The sequence below is a fragment of the Salmo salar genome, chromosome ssa13 (genome assembly GCF_905237065.1).
Source record: "Salmo salar chromosome ssa13, Ssal_v3.1, whole genome shotgun sequence".
In the NCBI taxonomy this organism is placed as follows: Eukaryota; Metazoa; Chordata; class Actinopteri; order Salmoniformes; family Salmonidae; genus Salmo; species Salmo salar.
This window is the reverse complement of record NC_059454.1, coordinates 21,962,672-21,980,439: the sequence shown is the minus strand read 5'-3', so window position 1 is coordinate 21,980,439 and position 17,768 is coordinate 21,962,672. Positions and strand designations below refer to the sequence as shown.

Sequence of the window (17,768 nt, the reverse complement as noted above, 5' to 3'; positions counted from 1 at the left end):
CTCAACCACTCTCATCGTCCTCAACCCTGGAAAGATATATCCAATAGGATCCTCTCCTGCTGCGATGGCATCCGTGTTCCGGAGTAGTGTCAAAAAATTCATAATAAAAGCACATACCTTTTAAATATATGAAGATATGTTTATTACACTGATAACTGCTGTTCCAGTGGCCTGAGAGGGAATGCTGTGATACAGGAATCAAATTGTTGTCTTCACTGTCAAGTTAAGAGGTAGAATATATGTCTGCCTACAATAACCTTCAGAAAACATCAAGTTACTAGGCTCATTGGTTAGTGTGTGAAAGGTGAAGTTCCTCAGGCCAAGGAATATGTTTCTTTTTTTCTCCAAATACAATATCACATTCGACAGGAAAAGACACTTTTTATATGTACTGTATTTAAAAAGCTACAGACTTGAAACAAAGGCTTTTACAAACCAAAAAACACTGTCCATATCCCCCCTGGTCATATGTAAACAATAGAAAACAGTTTTTGTTGCATTTAGTAGTTAATGCACTGAAATTGCTCAGGCTGATAACATTTATAAGCCACAACATTAAAACTCCACATTTTTCGTACAGCATTTACTAAAATGCATAAGCAATTGCATGCACAGCAATGCACTATACAAAAACAATAACAACGCTCATTTTCTTCAGGGCAAATACTGGCAAGTTGCAATATTATAAAACTCTGATTAAAAAAAGGACATGCACTCATTTGAATGATAATACATGTAGTACAGAGCTCAGTTCACAGAAGTCAAAATAACAGTCTTTGCAGGTTTTAAAACCAGCTATTACAACAGTACACCTATAATTTTAGAGTACATACCTACTTATGACTTCTTTACATGTTATAAGTTAGTGCTACTGGTTTTGTTGCTGTTGGACAATGTACACATATTTTCATGTGGTACTAGAGGTGTGGTACTTTAAGTACACTTAACATGGAACAAATACATTTGTTCTCAACAAACCACATTTTTACATTTTGGAAACTATTATATCACAGAACGATATACTGTGCAAGAATACAAAAGGAAAATACCTGCTTGATGTTCATTCAATAGTGAAACTATAGATAAATCATGCTAACATTAAAGGGAAAACACATTTTGTCTTGAGAACTCAAAATATATATTTTTCCTATGGTGTGAATACCTGCATATGAATAAAACAGTCACTGTAAAGTAAGTCTGGAAGTGGACTGAGATCACTACAGTATGCAGAGCGTGTTACTGCACTCAGTGCACTGTATAATACCAGCTGGATGGAAATAAATAAACAGAAAAGAGAAATACTGGACACAGAACAGGACATCATGTCACACAAGGCTTGATTGTCATGACAGCAAAATAAAATGGTGGCCATAAAGTTGCCCCTAACCACTGATGTTAGACTTTATTTGACCTCTCTAACAGTAAAGGTTAGAACTACCAGGATAATCTGATCTTATATCTATGGGTAAGGGCAACTTTAACCTGGAGCCAGGGTCATGTGGTGATTGAACAAACAAAATCTTCAAATACATTATCTAAATGGTTCAAGTTAAACCATATAATGAATGTGCATTTGCTTTAGGCAGACATAGTAACAAGACTGTTTTTAAACTCCCTCTCTGTAGGATGGATGACTGTCCCCAGCAACAGGCTGTCATCATATGGACTGGTTTAGGGAAAGTTCCATAACAATTGCAGTGAAATGAACCCCCCAAAAAATGAAATGTAACCATTCTAACCGTTCTCCTGTTCGGTTTGAAACAAATAATAGATTTGATGCTCTATCTGAAGTGGAGAGTACATGTAATATTATCCTGAATGGAGTGGCTCAGTACACAAATGGCTTGTCCATCGTCGTATACTCTGTAGATTAAGGATCCAGGTTAGCTGCTATTAAACTGTGAATTAAGTCATATTCCTGATTTAGAGGAATTGGTCGTCTTTTCAACCAAAACGTTTCAGGGACAGACAGAGCTTGAGGCATGGACCAGCATCATAACATAGGCTATTCATACATTTAAATGTTTCTTTTTTACATTGTAATACCTGGTGAAAAGTTCAAAGTACAAAAACACAACAAACCTTTACACCAATTCATGTCTCAGTTTACTCATGTAACGACATTCAGGCAAGCGTCGCTCATTCTTAGTCTATGTCGGCTAAGTGTTAAATACAGGTTATCGAGATTAGAGGCAGAAGCAAGCGATAACTCAATCGATATACTTTTTGTTGAGCATGAATGTACAGTAAGGCCTGCATAAGATAAAACGATATTGAAAGGCTTGAGCGAAAAGGTCAACTTTACAGTACATTGAAGCCATTTTGCTGAAGCAGTAGAGGTGACAGTGACGTGTTAGCCACAGTACCGCTCCCTCTCCAGGGGGTTAAGTGCTCTGAACTACGGAATCTGGACAAGAGACTCACAGTCCCATCATGCATCGCTTTCAGAGAACCATCAAACCCTCATCCAGGGGTCCCCATGGTTACGACCCATAATCACAAACGATGAGGAGCGGACTTTCTGGGAACAACACGGCCCGAAAGGGATTTCTCCATGACTTTGCATCTTGCGAAGGGTATTTTAATTACATCAAATGTTTGCAGGACAAAAGATGGGGGTTTCAGAATTAGGGTGTTTTTTGGGGGGCACGTGGTACCAGTCTAGAGATGGGCTGGAGAGGTTTGGGGGTGGATAGGGGTGGTGGCGGGGGGGGTCACGCTGTGGGACCGGTGATCTGGGTGTTGTAGTCGGCAGTCTCCATCTTGAGGATGTAAGGGATAATGCTGTCAATGGGCACGTTGCCGATCAGGCCGGTGAAGAATAGCTCCTCTGTGATGCTGGAGCTCATCAGACGCAGCGCAGGGAGTCGCATCAGGATACGCGTCAACCTGGGACAAGCAATCGGAGAGAAAGAGACAAGTTAATACATGTGATTTATGGATCCAATGAGAAAAAGACAGATTCACATATGAATTTATGGGACCTGTGGGGAGGGTTTAAGGATATATCAAGATCCTGATTTGCATACAGCATACCTGTATGTGTCATCTGGATAAGTCTTCTGCACATAGTCCTGCAGTTCCATCTGGGCTTTCTCCTGGAACTTCACTATCTGGCTGCAACTGTTCAGGCCTGGATGGTCTGATTAGTGAGACACACAATAGCTGTTTCCTAACAATACACTACGAGGTAAATATGGAAACGTTATCATGATGTTATGCTTATCTACTCTTCTAGTTGATATACTGTACATATACACTGCTCAAAAAAATAAAGGGAACACTTAAACAACACAAAGTAACTCCAAGTCAATCACACTTCTGTGAAATCAAACTGTCCACTTAGGAAGCAACACTGATTGACAATACATTTCACATGCTGTTGTGCAAATGGAATAGACAACAGGTGGAAATTATAGGCAATTAGCAAGACACCCCCAATAAAGGAGTGGTTCTGCAGGTGGTGACCACAGACCACTTCTAAGTTCCTATGCTTCCTGGCTGATGTTTTGGTCACTTAAATGCTGGCGGTGCTTTCGCTCTAGTGGTAGCATGAGATGGAGTCTACAGCCCACACAAGTGGCTCAGGTAGTGCAGCTCATCCAGGATGGCACATCAATGCGAGCTGTGGCAAGAAGGTTTGCTGTGTCTGTCAGCGTAGTGTCCAGAGCATGGAGGCGCTTCCAGGAGACAGGCCAGTACATCAGGAGACGTGGAGGAGGCTGTAGGAGGGCAACAACCCAGCAGCAGGACCGCTACCTCCGCCTTTGTGCAAGGAGGAGCAGGAGGAGCACTGCCAGAGCCCTGCAAAATGACCTCCAGCAGGCCACAAATGTGCATGTGTCTGCTCAAACGGTCAGAAACAGACTCCATGAGGGTGGTATGAGGGCCTGACGTCCACAGGTGGGGGTTGTGCTTACAGCCCAACACCGTGCAGGACGTTTGGCATTTGCCAGAGAACACCAAGATTGGCAAATTCGCCACTGGCGCCCTGTGCTCTTCACAGATGAAAGCAGGTTCACACTGAGCACATGTGACAGACGTGACAGAGTCTGGAGACGCCGTGGAGAACGTTTTGCTGCCTGCAACATCCTCCAGCATGACCGGTTTGGCGGTGGGTCAATCATGGTGTGGGGTGGCATTTCTTTGGGGGGCCGCACAGCCCTCCATGTGCTCGCCAGAGGTAGCCTGACTGCCATTAGGTACCGAGATGAGATCCTCAGACCCCTTGTGAGACCATATGCTGGTGCAGTTGGCCCTGGGTTCCTCCTAATGCAAGACAATGCTAGACCTCATGTGGCTGGAGTGTGTCAGCAGTTCCTGCAAGAGGAAGGCATTGATGCTATGGACTGGCCCGCCCGTTCCCCAGACCTGAATCCAATTGAGCACATCTGGGACATCATGTCTCGCTCCATCCACCAACGCCACGTTGCACCACAGACTGTCCAGGAGTTGGCGGATGCTTTAGTCCAGGTCTGGGAGGAGATCCCTCAGGAGACCATCCGCCACCTCATCAGGAGCATGCCCAGGCGTTGTAGGGAGGTCATACAGGCACGTGGAGGCCACACACACTACTGAGCCTCATTTTGACTTGTTTTAAGGACATTACATCAAAGTTGGATCAGCCTGTAGTGTGGTTTTCCACTTTAATTTTGAGTGTGACTCCAAATCCAGACCTCCATGGGTTGATAAATTGGATTTCCATTGATTTTTTTTGTGTGATTTTGTTGTCAGCACATTCAACTATGTAAAGAAAAAAGTATTTAATAAGATTATTTCATTCATTCAGATCTAGGATGTGTTATTTTAGTGTTCCCTTTATTTTTTTGAGCAGTGTATATATACCTACATATATATATATACACCTGTACATATATATACACCTGTGGGTCATTCCACCAATTAGGTGCCTTTTTTAATATTTTTTATTTATTTCACCTTTATTTAACCAGGTAGGCCAGTTGAGAACAAGTTCTCATTTACGACTGTGACATGGCCAAGATAAAGCAAAGCAGTGTAACAAACAACAACACAGAGTTACACATGGAATAAACAAATGTACAGTCAATAACACAATAGAAAAAATCTACAGTGTGTGCAAATGAGGTAAGATTAGGGAGGTAAGGCAATAAATAGGCCATAGTGGCGAAGTAATTACAATTTAGCAATTAACACTGGAGTGATAGATGTGCAGAAGATGAATGTGCAAGTAGAGATACTGGGGTGCAAAGGAGAAAAAAACAAAAACAATATGAGGATGAGGTAGTTGGATGGGCTATTTACAGATGGGCTATGTACAGGTGTAATGATCTGTGAGCTGCTCTGACAGCTGATGCTTAAAGTTAGTGAGGGAGATTTGAGTCTCCAGCTTCAGTGATTTTTGCAATTCGTTCCAGTCATTGGCAGCAGAGAACTGGAAGGAAAGGGGGCCAAAGGAGGAATTGGCTTTGGGGGTGACCAGTGAAATATACCCGCTGGAGCGCGTGCTACGGGAGGGTGCTGCTATGGTGACCAGTGAGCTGAGATAAGGCGGGGCTTTACCTAGCAGAGACTTGTAGATGACCTGGAGCCAGTGGGTTTGGCGATGAATATGAAGCGAGGGCCAGCCAACGAGAGCATACAGGTCCCAGTGGTGGGTAGTATATGGGGCTTTGGTGACAAAACAGATGGCACTGTGATAGACTGCATCCAATTTGCTGAGTAGAGTGTTGGAGGCTATTTTGTAAATGACATCGCCAAAGTCAAAGATCGGTAGGATAGTCAGTTTTACGAGGGTATGTTTGGCAGCATGTGTCAAGAAGGCTTTGTTGCAAAATAGGAAGCCGATTCTAGATTTAATTTTGAATTGGAGATGCTTAATGTGAGTCTGGAAGGAGAGTTTACAGTCTAACCAGACACCTAGGTATTTGTAATTGTCCACATATTCTAAGTCAGAACTGTCCAGAGTAGTGATGCTGGACGGGCGAGCAGGTGCGGGCAGCAATCGGTTGAAGAGCATGCATTTAGTTTTACTTGTATTTAAGAGCGGTTGGAGGCCACGGAAGGAGAGTTGTATGGCATTGAAGCTCGTCTGGAGGTTTTTTAACACAGTGTCCAAAGAAGGGCCAGAAGTATACAGAATGGTTTCGTCTGTGTAGAAGTGGATCAGAGAATCACCAGCAGCAAGAGCAACATCATTGATGTATACAGAGAAAAAGAGTTGGCCCGAGATATGAACCCTGTGGCACCCCCATAGAGACTGCCAGAGATCCGGACAACAGGCCCTCAGATTTGACACACTGAACTATGTCTGAGAAGTAGTTGGTGAACCAGGCAAGGCAGTTATTTGAGAAACCAAGGCTGTTGAGTCTGCCGATAAGAATGTGGTGATTGACAGAGTCGAAAGCCTTGGCCAGGTCGATGAATACGGCTGCACAGTATTGTCTTTTATCGATGGCGGTTATGATATCATTTAGGACCTTGAGCGTGGCTGAGGTGCAACCATGACCAGCTCGGAAACCAGATTGCATAGCGGAGTAGGTACGGTGGGATTCGAAATGGTCGGTGATCTGTTTGTTAACTTGGCTTTCGAAGACCTCAGAAAGGCAGGGTCGGATAGATATAGGCCTGTAACAGTTTGGGTCTAGAGTGTCTCCCCCTTTGAAGAGGGGGATGACCGCGGCAGCTTTCCAATCTTTGGGGATCTCAGACAATACGAAAGAGAGGTTGAACAGGCTAGTAATAGGGGTTGCAACAATTGCGGCAGATCATTTTAGAGAGGATCCAAATTGTCCAGATTTTGCAACTCTTTCAGAACATCAGCTATCTGGATTTGGGTGAAGGAGAAATGGGAGAGGTTTGGGCAAGTTGCTGTGGGGAGGTACAGGGCCGTTGACCGGGGTAGGGGTAGCCAGGTGGAAAGCATGGCCAGTCGTAGAAAAATGCTTATTGAAATTCTCAATTATTGTGGATTTATCGGTGGTGACAGTGTTTCCTAGCCTCAATGCAGTGGGCAGCTGGGAGGAGGTGCTCTTATTCTCCATGGACTTAACAGTGTCCCAGAACTTTTTGGAGTTTGTGCTACAGGATGCAAATTTCTATTTGAAAAAGCTAGCCTTTGCTTTCCTAACTGCCTGTGTATATTGGTTCCTAACTTCCCTGAAAAGTTGCATAAAGCGGGGGATATTCGATGCTAATGCAGTACGCCACGGGATGTTTTTGTGCTGGTTAAGGGCAGTCAGGTCTGGAGTGAACCAAGGACTATATCTGTTCATGGTTATTTAAGATGGTGAGGAAAGCACTTTTAAAGAATAACCAGGCATCCTCTACTGATGGAATGAGGTCAATATCCTTCCAGGATACCCGGGCCAGGTTGATTAGAAAGGCCTGCTCGCTGAAGTGTTTTAGGGAGCGTTTGACAGTGATGAGGGGTGGTCGTTTGACCGCAGACCCATTACGGACGCAGACACTGAGGCAGTGATTGCTGAGATCCTGGTTGAAGACAGCAGAGGTGTATTTAGAGGGCAGGTTGGTCAAGATGATATCTATAAGGTGGTCCGTGTTTACGGATTTGGGGTTGTACCTGGTAGGTTCATTGATATTTTGTGTGAGATTGAGTAGTGTAACTTGGTGAAAAGAAAATGTTTTATTTCAACACATTTTTATATTCTGTCATAAAGAACACATGTTCAATGTAATTAAAAAACAAGTTTTCCCATCTCAAGAGGTTAAAGATAAAAAAAATACTATAGTAAGTGGCAAATCCCCTTGTGACAGGGGAATGGAAGCTTGTTGTGTGCAACAGATAGGGGTATGCAAGCTTGAATGCAAGCTTAACCCGCTCGACCCGCTCAGTTTTCCACCACAAAACACCAGAAAATGGCCAAAAAGAGAAGAACCCGAGCACCTCCTTTTACACTATGATTTGACTGTTTCTTTTGAAAAAAATGTTTTTTTAAAGGAATAGTTTCACCGTATTAAAATTTGATTTCAGTTCAAGTAACAGGGTTGACTTTAAAATGAGGTACAAGGTTTTTTTTTTACCTTAAAAATGAATCAATAAATCACATTAAATAAATAATAATCTTCAGAAATGACTTTGTCAGAGTATCAAAATAACTAGGGCTTTACAGTGATGGTGAAAACTGAGAAATGTCAGGGTTAAGTGATTTAAAATCTTCCTAGAAGTCATTGAGGATGCAAAGAGGGACATATAAAAATGCTGCCACTTTAGAAATTCTTTATTCATATATGATTTATTTTCCATGTGGTCTATATTAAAAACAGGCACTTCATTTAATTGAACAGGCTTTTAAACTTGCATTTCTGTGCACAATTTCTACTTAAAATATCAAAGTGACGCAAAAGGCACTCATTTTGTGGAATGACCCATGTACTGTATATGTAAAATATAATTTATCTGAGTAAATTGACTGTTATCTGATAAGTCTGATGTTTCTCATAACTAGGGAATTTATATTGTCTCGATCATGTGACCTGACCAGGAGAAACTTGGGTCCCTAGTCATTGCCTGTGATTTATGATGTATTTCTAACATAATGTATGATGTTAATTGAACCATGCTCACCAGGGCTGAAGAGCACTATGGCCTTCAGGTAAGCATACTCATAGCTGTCTGTCTCCATCTTAGCCATGCTGTTACAGAACTCCTGCAGCTTCCAGATGTGTTCCATCACCAGCTTCACTCTCTCCGCAGACACCTTATCTACAGGGGAACAGCAGACAACACCTTACAACAGAAATAATTAGAAATTAACTTGTTTTCTGGGGACTGTGTGTGTGATTGTATCAGGGTGTGCGTTTTGTTTTGTTTGGAGATCTGGAGGTTTGATGGTGTACCGTCCTGGATGCTGTTCTGGAGGTGGTTGATGATGGCTTCCAGGATGGTGGAGAGACTCATGATCTGAGCACACTGAGCCAGCCCCAGAGTGAATAGCTCATTCCAACAGGCACGTACCAGGCTGGTGTTACTCTCCTGACTGACACACACACACACACACACACACACACACACACACACACACACACACACACACACACACACACACACACACACACACACACACACACACACACACACACACACACACACACACACACAGGACTGAATCATGATTGGTTGAGATGATGCACACAAACAGTTCAAGTCACACGCATAAATACCAAAAGCGTAATAACACTTTGATATGAGTGTTCTTACCCAAGAGCGGAGAATGCAGGGATGGAGCTTGCCCAGTGCATGGAGAGGAAGAGGAGGCGGGATGCTGACTCACAGATGTAGTGCACATTCAGATAATCTGGCATGGGGCTGGGCATGGTCAGCTACAGGAGGTACAGAGAGGAACCGAGATAGATAGAGATGTTAGATTATTGAAAACTCAAAGGTTACGTGCATACAAAAATAAATGGTTGAACACCAGCAAAATGTGAAAACATTTAAAAGTTTAAAGTTTAGATCCACCACCTTAAAGCTGACGTGTGTGTCTGTGAGCAGTGGGCCCTCCACCTCAATGAGGGGGGTCACCTGGTCCCGGCTGATCACTTGGATGGTGGCCCCGCCCACACACTCCCCACCCTCCGCCAGGTTCTGCCCCACCCCCAACTCAGATGGGTTCAGGGCTTTGGCCAGGGTATCGAAGGCACTGAAGACACATACACAATACAGGAGCAATTACAACACACACACACACACACACACACACACACACACACACACACACACACACACACACACACACACAGCATGCGTACCGTGTTATCTCGCTGGCAGACTGCTCCTCCTGCTGGTCGTCTGAGGTATCACTGTTGTTCAGGGACTCACTGAGGGAGTCGGTCAGGTTAGCCAGAGATGTCACCACACTGGCCAGGGTCCCCAAGTCCCCCTGCCCCGACTCAGACTGTCGAGGGGGGTACATCCAGTGAGCCAGTGATGAGAACAACACACTTTGATTCCAATGACCGGTCCCATTCACAGCATGTTAGGACACGGATTACACTGAGAATGTTGAGGAATAACAGAGTTGTACCTTGGTGTCTGTGGCCAGCAGTAGAGTCCCGTCAGCCTGGATCAGAGGCTGCTGGATGTTCACCAGCATCCCTGGGTCTAGCAGACTGGATCTGGACACAACACCAGTCAGACACCAAACTCTATCCACAGGACCAATCAGAGCTCCTAGGGGCCAGGGTCTTTAATGCAGGCAAACTTAAATCCATTTTACCTCATTTCTACCAGCATGTCACATGTGCAACCAGAGAAAAAACAACTCTAGACCACCTTTACTCACCCTCGCCCTCCATTTGGCAAATCTGACCATAATTTAATGGTCTTGATTCCTGCTTACAGGCAAAAACTAAAGCAGGAAGTACCAGTAACTCGCTCAATACGAAGTGGTCAGATGACGCGGATGCTACCCTATAGGACTGTTTTGCTAGCACAGACTGAAACATTTTCCAGGATTCAATAGCATTGAGGAGTATACCACCTCAGTCACCGGCTTCATCAATAAGTGCATTGACGACATTGTCCCCACAGTGACCGTATGTACATTTCCCAACCAGAAGCCATGGATTACAGGCAACATGCACAACGAGCTAAAGGCTAGAGCTACCGTTTTCACGGAGCGGGACACTAATCCGGACGCTTATAAGAAATCCAGCTATGCCTTTAGACGAACCATCAAACAGGCAAAGCGTCAACACAGGACTAAGACTGAATCATATTACACCGGCTCTGACGCTTGTCGGATCTTGCAGGGCTTGAAAAATATTACGGACCACAAAGGGAAGCCCAGCCGTGAGCTGACCAGTGACGCGAGCCTACCAGATGAGCTAAATGCCTTTTATGCTCGCTTCGAGCAAAGCAACACTGAAGCATGCATGAGAGCACTAGCTGTTCCTGACGACTGTGTAATCAAGCTTTCTGTAGCCGATGTGAGCAAGACCTTTAAACAGGTCAACATTCACAAAGCTGCGGGGCCAGACGGATTACCAGTACGTGTGCTCAGAGCATGCGCGGACCAACTGGCAACTGTTTTCACTGACATTTTCAACCTCTCCCTGACTGAGTCTGTAATACCTACATGTTTCAAACAGACAACCATAGTCCCTGTGCCCAAGAAAGTGAAGGTAACCTGCCTAAATGATTACCACCCCGTAACACTCACCTCGGTATGTGATGTGAGCCATGACCAAAGGCTGGTCATGGCTCAAATCCACACCACCATGCCGGAAACCCTAGACCCATTCCAAATCGCATACCGCCCAAACAGATCCACAGATGATGCAATCTCAATCGCACTCCACACTGCCCTTTCCCAGCTGGACAAAAGGAACACCTATGTGAGAATGCTGTTCAATGACTACAGCTCAGCATTCAACACCATAGCACCCACAAATCTCAACACTAAGCTAAGGATCCTGGGACTAAACACCTCCCTCTGCAAATGGATCGGGCCGCCCCCAGGTGGTAAGGGTAGGTAACAACACATCTGCCACACCGATCCTCAACACTGGGGCCCCTCAGGGTTGTGTGCTTAGTCCCCTCCTGTACTCCCTGTTCATCCACGACTGCATGGCCAAGCACGACTCCAACACAATCATTAAATTTGTTGACGACACAACAGTGGTAGGCCTGATCACCGACATCGATGAGACAGCTTATAGAGAGGAGATCAGAGACCTAGCAGTGTGCTGCCAGGACAACAACCTCTCCCTCAATATGAGCAAGACAAACGAGCTGATCGTGGACTATAGGAAAAAGAGGGCTGAACAGGCCCCCATTAACATCGTCGGGGCTGAAGTGGAGTGGGTCAAGAGTTAATGTCCTTGGTGTCCACATCACCAACAAACTATCATGGTCCAAACACACCAAGACAGTTGTGAAGAGGGCACGACAACACCTTTTCCCCCTCAGGAGACTGAAAAGATTTGGCATGTGTCCCCAGATCCTCAAAAGGTTCTACAGCTGCACCATCAACAGCATCCTGACCGGTTGCATCACCGCCTGGTATGACAACTGCTCGGCATCTGACCGTAAGACGCTACAGAGGGTAGTGCGTATAGCCCAGTACATCACTGGGGCCAAGCATCCTGACATCCAGGATATATATACTAGGCGGTGTTAGAGGAAGGCCCAAAAAATTGGCAAAGACTCCAGTCCCCCAAGTCATAGCCTGTTCTCTCTGCTACCGCACGGCAAGTGGTACTGGAGCGCCAATTCTAGGACCAAAGGCTCCTTAATAGCGTCTACCCCCAAGCCATAAGACTGCTGAAAAATTCATCAAATGGCCACCCAGACTATTTACATTGACCCCCCACCCCTTTGTTTTTACACTGCTGCTACTCGCTGGTTATTATCTATGCATAGTCACTTTACAAATGACCTCGACTAACCTGTACCCCCGCACATTGACTCGGTACCGGTACCACCTGTATATAGCCTCGTTATTGTTAGGTCATTTTCTTGTGTTAATTTTTTACTTTCGTTTATTTAGTCAATATTTTCTTAACTCTACTTCTTGAACTGCATTGTTGGTTAAGGGCTTGTAAGTAAGCATTTCACGGTAAGGTCTACACCTGTTGTATTCGGCACATGTGACAAATAACATTTGATTTGATTTGATCCCAAAGTACCAATCAAAGTCGTAATCTCAGTCTCTGACCTGGAGCCATCACTGTCGGTGATGAAGGTTGGCGTGGCGATGAGTGGGCTCATCAGGTTCTTCCTAATGTAGATCTTCTCTGTAGACGCAGCACAGTTAACAGGCCTCTCTCTGGGCAGGTCAATGGGCTTCCTTTCACTCTGCACGGCTGAGGACACACAGGACAGAAACACCATCAACAACACTAAAACCCTACAGCAGGGGTCGGCAACAGGCAGGTTGATTTTTTTCTGGACCCCAAAAGTTATTAGCAAAAAAAAAAATAATGAATTTCAGCTAAAATTTAGTGTAACTTAGGAAATCTGTTCCCAACCAAGTATTCCCGCAAATATAAAAGAGACATATCCCACTGGGCATTTTATTCCACGTTGGTTCAATGAAATGACGTGGAAACAACATTGATTCAACCAGTGTGTGCCCAGTGGGATGTGACAACGTCTCAATGTAATCAAGTATTGAAATTATTGTTATTTTCAAATATAATCTATTTTTGGGCTTAGTTCTGGTCAATTTGCAGTAGCATTGAGCGATTAGTGCTTTTTGAAGTCGGTTCAGTTTTGATTAATTTTTGATTCTTTTTTTACATTAAATGCACTATTGTTGAATGCTGTAACAACACTGAATAAAACTATTAATAAAAGTCCATGATGGTAGTGACTGCCCATTACTGCTTATCACTGTTATTAACCATCATTTACATTACTTCAATTTAATAAAATGTTTATTTGATGACTTTACTATTTAATTCCAAGACATAATCTCATATCTATAGAGCTGCTGCCTATACTGTCTGACAAAATCCCTATTTTGTAATTCTTCAAAGTCAATAAGGCATACTTCTACGACTGCTGAATACCAACTATCAATCACTTTAGATCATTTATTTTCAAACTCACGAATCAACTGCTTTCTATCCCTTTCTCTCTTCTCTCAGTATCTATCTGTGTCTGCGCCGCACAGACTGGACAAGGTTAAGTGAGAGCGCAATGGATTATGGTCATTGTAGTTGATTACCACGTTTTCTGCACTCAACTATGTAGAATATTGACCTGTTGGAAACTACAACTAATACATCGCACAGTTCAGGCCTCATCTGATTTATCTCTACAGAAACTGCACATCGAGCTCACAGGAAAAAAACGAACAAAATGGAATTCCAATAATTGAACAGACATTGGTCAATTAGTTGTTTAAAAAAATGAAAAATAACCAAAATGTTGGTTAATCGCTCGGCACTAATTTGCAGTTTACAAATTATTATAATTATGTTCCGGTCTTTCACTCTGACAAAAATCTGCCTGCGGCTAAATGTAGTTGCCTCCCCCTGCCCTACTGGTACCTTGTGAGCAGACATGACTTAGGTGGGATGTTAGACAGAGTTTCTGACGTTGGGATGGGAAGAAAATTCTACCCATCTTCATGTGCATGCGTTGGTGTGACTCACACTCCATCTTCATGCCCATGTCCAGGCATTTCCTCAGCCGGCAGAATTGACAGCGGTTACGGTGGTGCTTGTTGACAACACAGTCCTGGTTACTCCGGCAACTGTAAGTCAGGTTCTTTCTCACACTCCTCTTGAAGAAGCCTTTACAGCCTTCACAGCTGACAGCCCCATAGTGACGCCCTGGACACAGAACAGAGAGGAGGGGTTAGTGGTATGAATGGGCCAATGGCCTGTGAGTGTGTGTGCGGTGTGCATGCGTACCTGAAGCCTTGTCTCCACACACCACGCAATACTCTATAGGTTGAGGCCGGCCCACATCCCCTGCCTTCCCCAATAATTGCTCCACCGACGCTGCATCTGTCACAATCTAGAACACCAGGAGGAGTAGAAGTCGCTGAGGGGTCACTGAGGGGGTCAAAGGTAACACAGTGTGTCATCTAATGCTGTGGTTTAGATTTGTGGTGTTATGGCTACTTCAGTACCTGTATTCTGCCGGGTACCAGGCTGTCTGCGGTTGTGAAAATGATCTGCTTGGTGCCCTGGTTTTCTGGGGAGGTCAGGATGACTTTGCCCGTTCCTGAGCCATCAGCCGCCGCCAGGATAAACTGCTGCTTGGGCCCGCTGAAGGGATCCATGGTCGTGACTATCTGGATCTTCTGACCCGTCTGCTGGTCCGTTACAATCTGAGAGGGAGGGAGGGGGTCATAATCCCACATCCATCCAAACAACTGCTATCCCTTTAATTGAAGCACTTATAATTATTTAAGCTGTATCCAAATAGTTTTTAAAATAATATTTTGTTCTAGTGGGATTTGTCTGAATCTGTGTATATTATAAATTGTCACGAGGGTGCAATGTGTGTAGGCCATCAATAGGTGGCAGTGACTTCAAGCAGTAGCATTTCAATAATGTAGGGTATTGTTACCTGAATGTGCTGCTGTGTGGCTGAGGGCTCAGTGGAGATGATCTGGAAGCGTTGTGGAGAGCCACTCATCACTGACAAGTCAGCGGGAGAGGTCTGCACCTGAAACACACAATACAAACATATTAACAGTCAAATCCTAAGAATTATGTGCAACAAAGCACACACACACACACCCACACACAAAATACATGTGGGAGCAGCAGGGAAGCCAGCAGCAGCTAGTCAGAGGGAGGGGCTTGACTGTGCCCTCAGAGTGACCCCTCTCTTCTGAAGGTTAAGAGTGGCCTCTGTCTCCACGGCAACCAAGGAGTCAGAAGCGACCTGCAGGACCACACAGAGCAGCAACGTCAAAGATGGTGGATGAACTAAGATAGTTCACTGAGGCCGTTTACTATTGAAAATGGTCAGTTCAGTTCTACTTAACTGGGTGTCTCCCATAGACACCAATTCAATAGCAGCTGGGTCTGGTCTACTTAGTTCATTGATTTTCATTGAACCAGACAAAAACAGGCGTGTCTGGAAGTGTATCGCCTTTGTCTCGCAAAGTAAATAATCTTTGAACAGGAAGCGTGGGATGGGTTAGGGTCAGGGTGCCCTTTCACATACACAGTACAGACACAGTCACACACAGAAAACCAGCATGCAAACACAATTTACCTCCTCATAGCACACAAACACATCCTCTCCCATAATAACAAAATAACCACACACACACAAACACAGACAACCAACATGCAAGCACAATTTACCTTACAGTACACAAACACATCCTCTCCCATAATAACACAACCACACACACACACAGACACGTCACTCACCTCTGTCACCTTCTCAGACGCCACTATCTGCTGAGAAAGCACCTCCACATTGGTCATCATGGTGATGTAAGGTCATTAGAGGGGCCTGTCTGGAGCTAGGCCAAAGACATCTGTCAACTGCAGTGTGCAACCTCTCTTATATCAGCAGGAAGGGTTACGTTCAATAAGAACAAACCTTAGCAAGTGTTTTCAAACAGAAAACAAACGTGAGCATTGTCATTAACCAAGTTCAGGTAATACCTAATTTGCTTCGTACATTATATTTGGATCGTAACAAGAGTGTGCGTCTACAGCCACAAAATATAGCAACTTTAAGATAAGTGCTTTTATCATAGAATTCTCCCCTTGACTTCATGCAATTCAGCACCAAGGCCAGCTCCCTCATTCTCCTTTTTCGACTTTGATTTCATGGTGTGGATTGGAGGCCCCTTGCTGCTCAGTGTCCCAATGATATGTCTGGCGAGGGTTATGCCCTGCCAGAGCTACCGTTGGTATCATCTTGCCTATTTCCCAGGTATTCTATTTTCATTGTTGCATTTTCTCGTAAAGATATGTGATAGTCTCTTCGCATGCAATGCCATCTCGTCAGAGATGCACAATCATGACCAATTTGTCCTCTGAAGGAGAATGTAATGTCTGTCTGAGGACAATTCATCCCGGGGAGGGCATCTTATTCAGTGATTTGATTAAGGAGCGGAGGGCATAAGGCTGTAAGTGTACACAATTACACATCACACTTTCCAGTTGTGGATTTTACCAATCATATTGTGTGTGTTTGGGAGAGTGTCTCTCTCTCTCTCTCTCTCTCATTAAAGGAAGAAAAGGCTATGATTTGAACCGCGGTGAGGACTGACATTTGCTAAAGGATGGAGGAAGGCCATGGGTTCGTTCGCTCACTAGCCAAACGACAAGTCTATCAAAAACGAATTTCTTCCGACATGCAAAACGAACAAAATGGAGAACCTGGCAATTCGCCAACAATACGGCAGGCAGCCATTCATTAAATGTAAAAATATATATGTTTATATCGATGAGATAACCGTTATTTAACATATTATTGCAATGATAAAACCCTGACATAAAAAAAACGTAGCGCCTGCATATGATTACGCAATCAAAACAAAATTCCTTGTCCCCGAGATGGCAAAGGTAAAAGGGTCGGGTTCATCTGCGCGGTAGTACTAGCCGGCTAGCTAGCTAACATTCTAGCTACTAGGCTGCACTGACAGCTACAGCTCATCTTTTGTCCTCGGCGTTAGAGCTTTATTTTGGCACGTTTATATCTCCGTTGATATCAAAAGTTTAACACGGGGGACATGGTTTTCAAAGGCGTTGTCACTGAATGGATATTATAATTGCCTGACGTAATAAGTTAAACGTTGAAATAAGATGAGAGATGACAGCACTGCCCACGATTGACAACCATCCAGACCCAAGCCCACCACCGGCTAGAGCTCTCCCTCGAACGGCACAGCATCAAGCTACAACAAAATATCCAGTTTTTTTTGTCTCGACTATGCCTTCACTAGCATTAAACCGCTTAAATATTTTGGGTGAGACTTACCACCGGATGAAAGATTGCAGATTTAGGTCTGGGTCTTCTATTTAAAAAAAATATTTGTTTTTGTTTTTCTTCTGTAAAAGGTCATAGTTCGTGACCCCATTCTGCCAGCATGCTTGGAGTTTTTTCTTCTTCCTCCTCGCGCGTTCTGCGCTTTTCTCCCTCCTAGCGCGCGGCGCGAGCCAGACACACTGACGTCAGCCTGTCTGCCTTCTTCGAAGGGGAGCTGATTGGTAGATTTTGTTGTCAATATTATAGGCCTAATCCTTGCGTACATTCTTTATAATATAATATTCCTTAGAATAAGGAGAGAGGTGAGTATGATGTGTAAATCTGACCATTTATTAAATCTGACTGTAAT

At 44.2% G+C, this 17,768-nt stretch overlaps 1 protein-coding gene across 4 annotated transcripts; it reads right to left on the bottom strand.

Moving 5' to 3' along the window:
• Window positions 1-366: 366 nt before the first annotated feature.
• On the bottom strand, window positions 367-17,559 carry nr2c2 (nuclear receptor subfamily 2, group C, member 2). Of its 4 annotated transcripts, none has more exons than XM_014134840.2 (15): window positions 17,411-17,559; window positions 15,847-16,021; window positions 15,029-15,127; window positions 14,586-14,786; window positions 14,365-14,470; window positions 14,104-14,283; window positions 12,660-12,807; window positions 10,026-10,116; window positions 9,751-9,896; window positions 9,464-9,641; window positions 9,200-9,321; window positions 8,839-8,978; window positions 8,567-8,704; window positions 3,037-3,142; window positions 367-2,889 (listed from the first exon to the last, which is right to left on the bottom strand). In XM_014134840.2, exons 2-15 carry the CDS (start codon window positions 15,904-15,906, stop codon window positions 2,715-2,717), a joined length of 1,890 nt encoding a protein of 629 aa, XP_013990315.1. In that variant the 5' UTR covers window positions 15,907-16,021; window positions 17,411-17,559; the 3' UTR covers window positions 367-2,714. The 4 variants fall into 4 exon arrangements, with proteins under 4 accessions (XP_013990315.1, XP_013990317.1, XP_013990316.1 ...); XM_014134842.2 differs by having other exon boundaries at window positions 3,037-3,133; XM_014134841.2 differs by having other exon boundaries at window positions 15,847-15,941.
• Window positions 17,560-17,768: the final 209 nt, after the last annotated feature.

Excerpts from the sequence above, each read along its gene's own strand:
- nr2c2 (XM_014134840.2), bottom strand. The coding sequence starts at position 15,906 with ATGATGACCAATGTGGAGGTGCTTTCTCAGCAGATAGTGGCGTCTGAG. Across the intron at positions 9,642-9,750 it reads TCTGCCAGCGAGATAACACG|TGCCTTCGATACCCTGGCCA; the intron begins GTACGCATGCTG and ends ATGTGTCTTCAG. Across the intron at positions 3,143-8,566 it reads CATAGTGCTCTTCAGCCCTG|ACCATCCAGGCCTGAACAGT; the intron begins GTGAGCATGGTT and ends CTCACTAATCAG.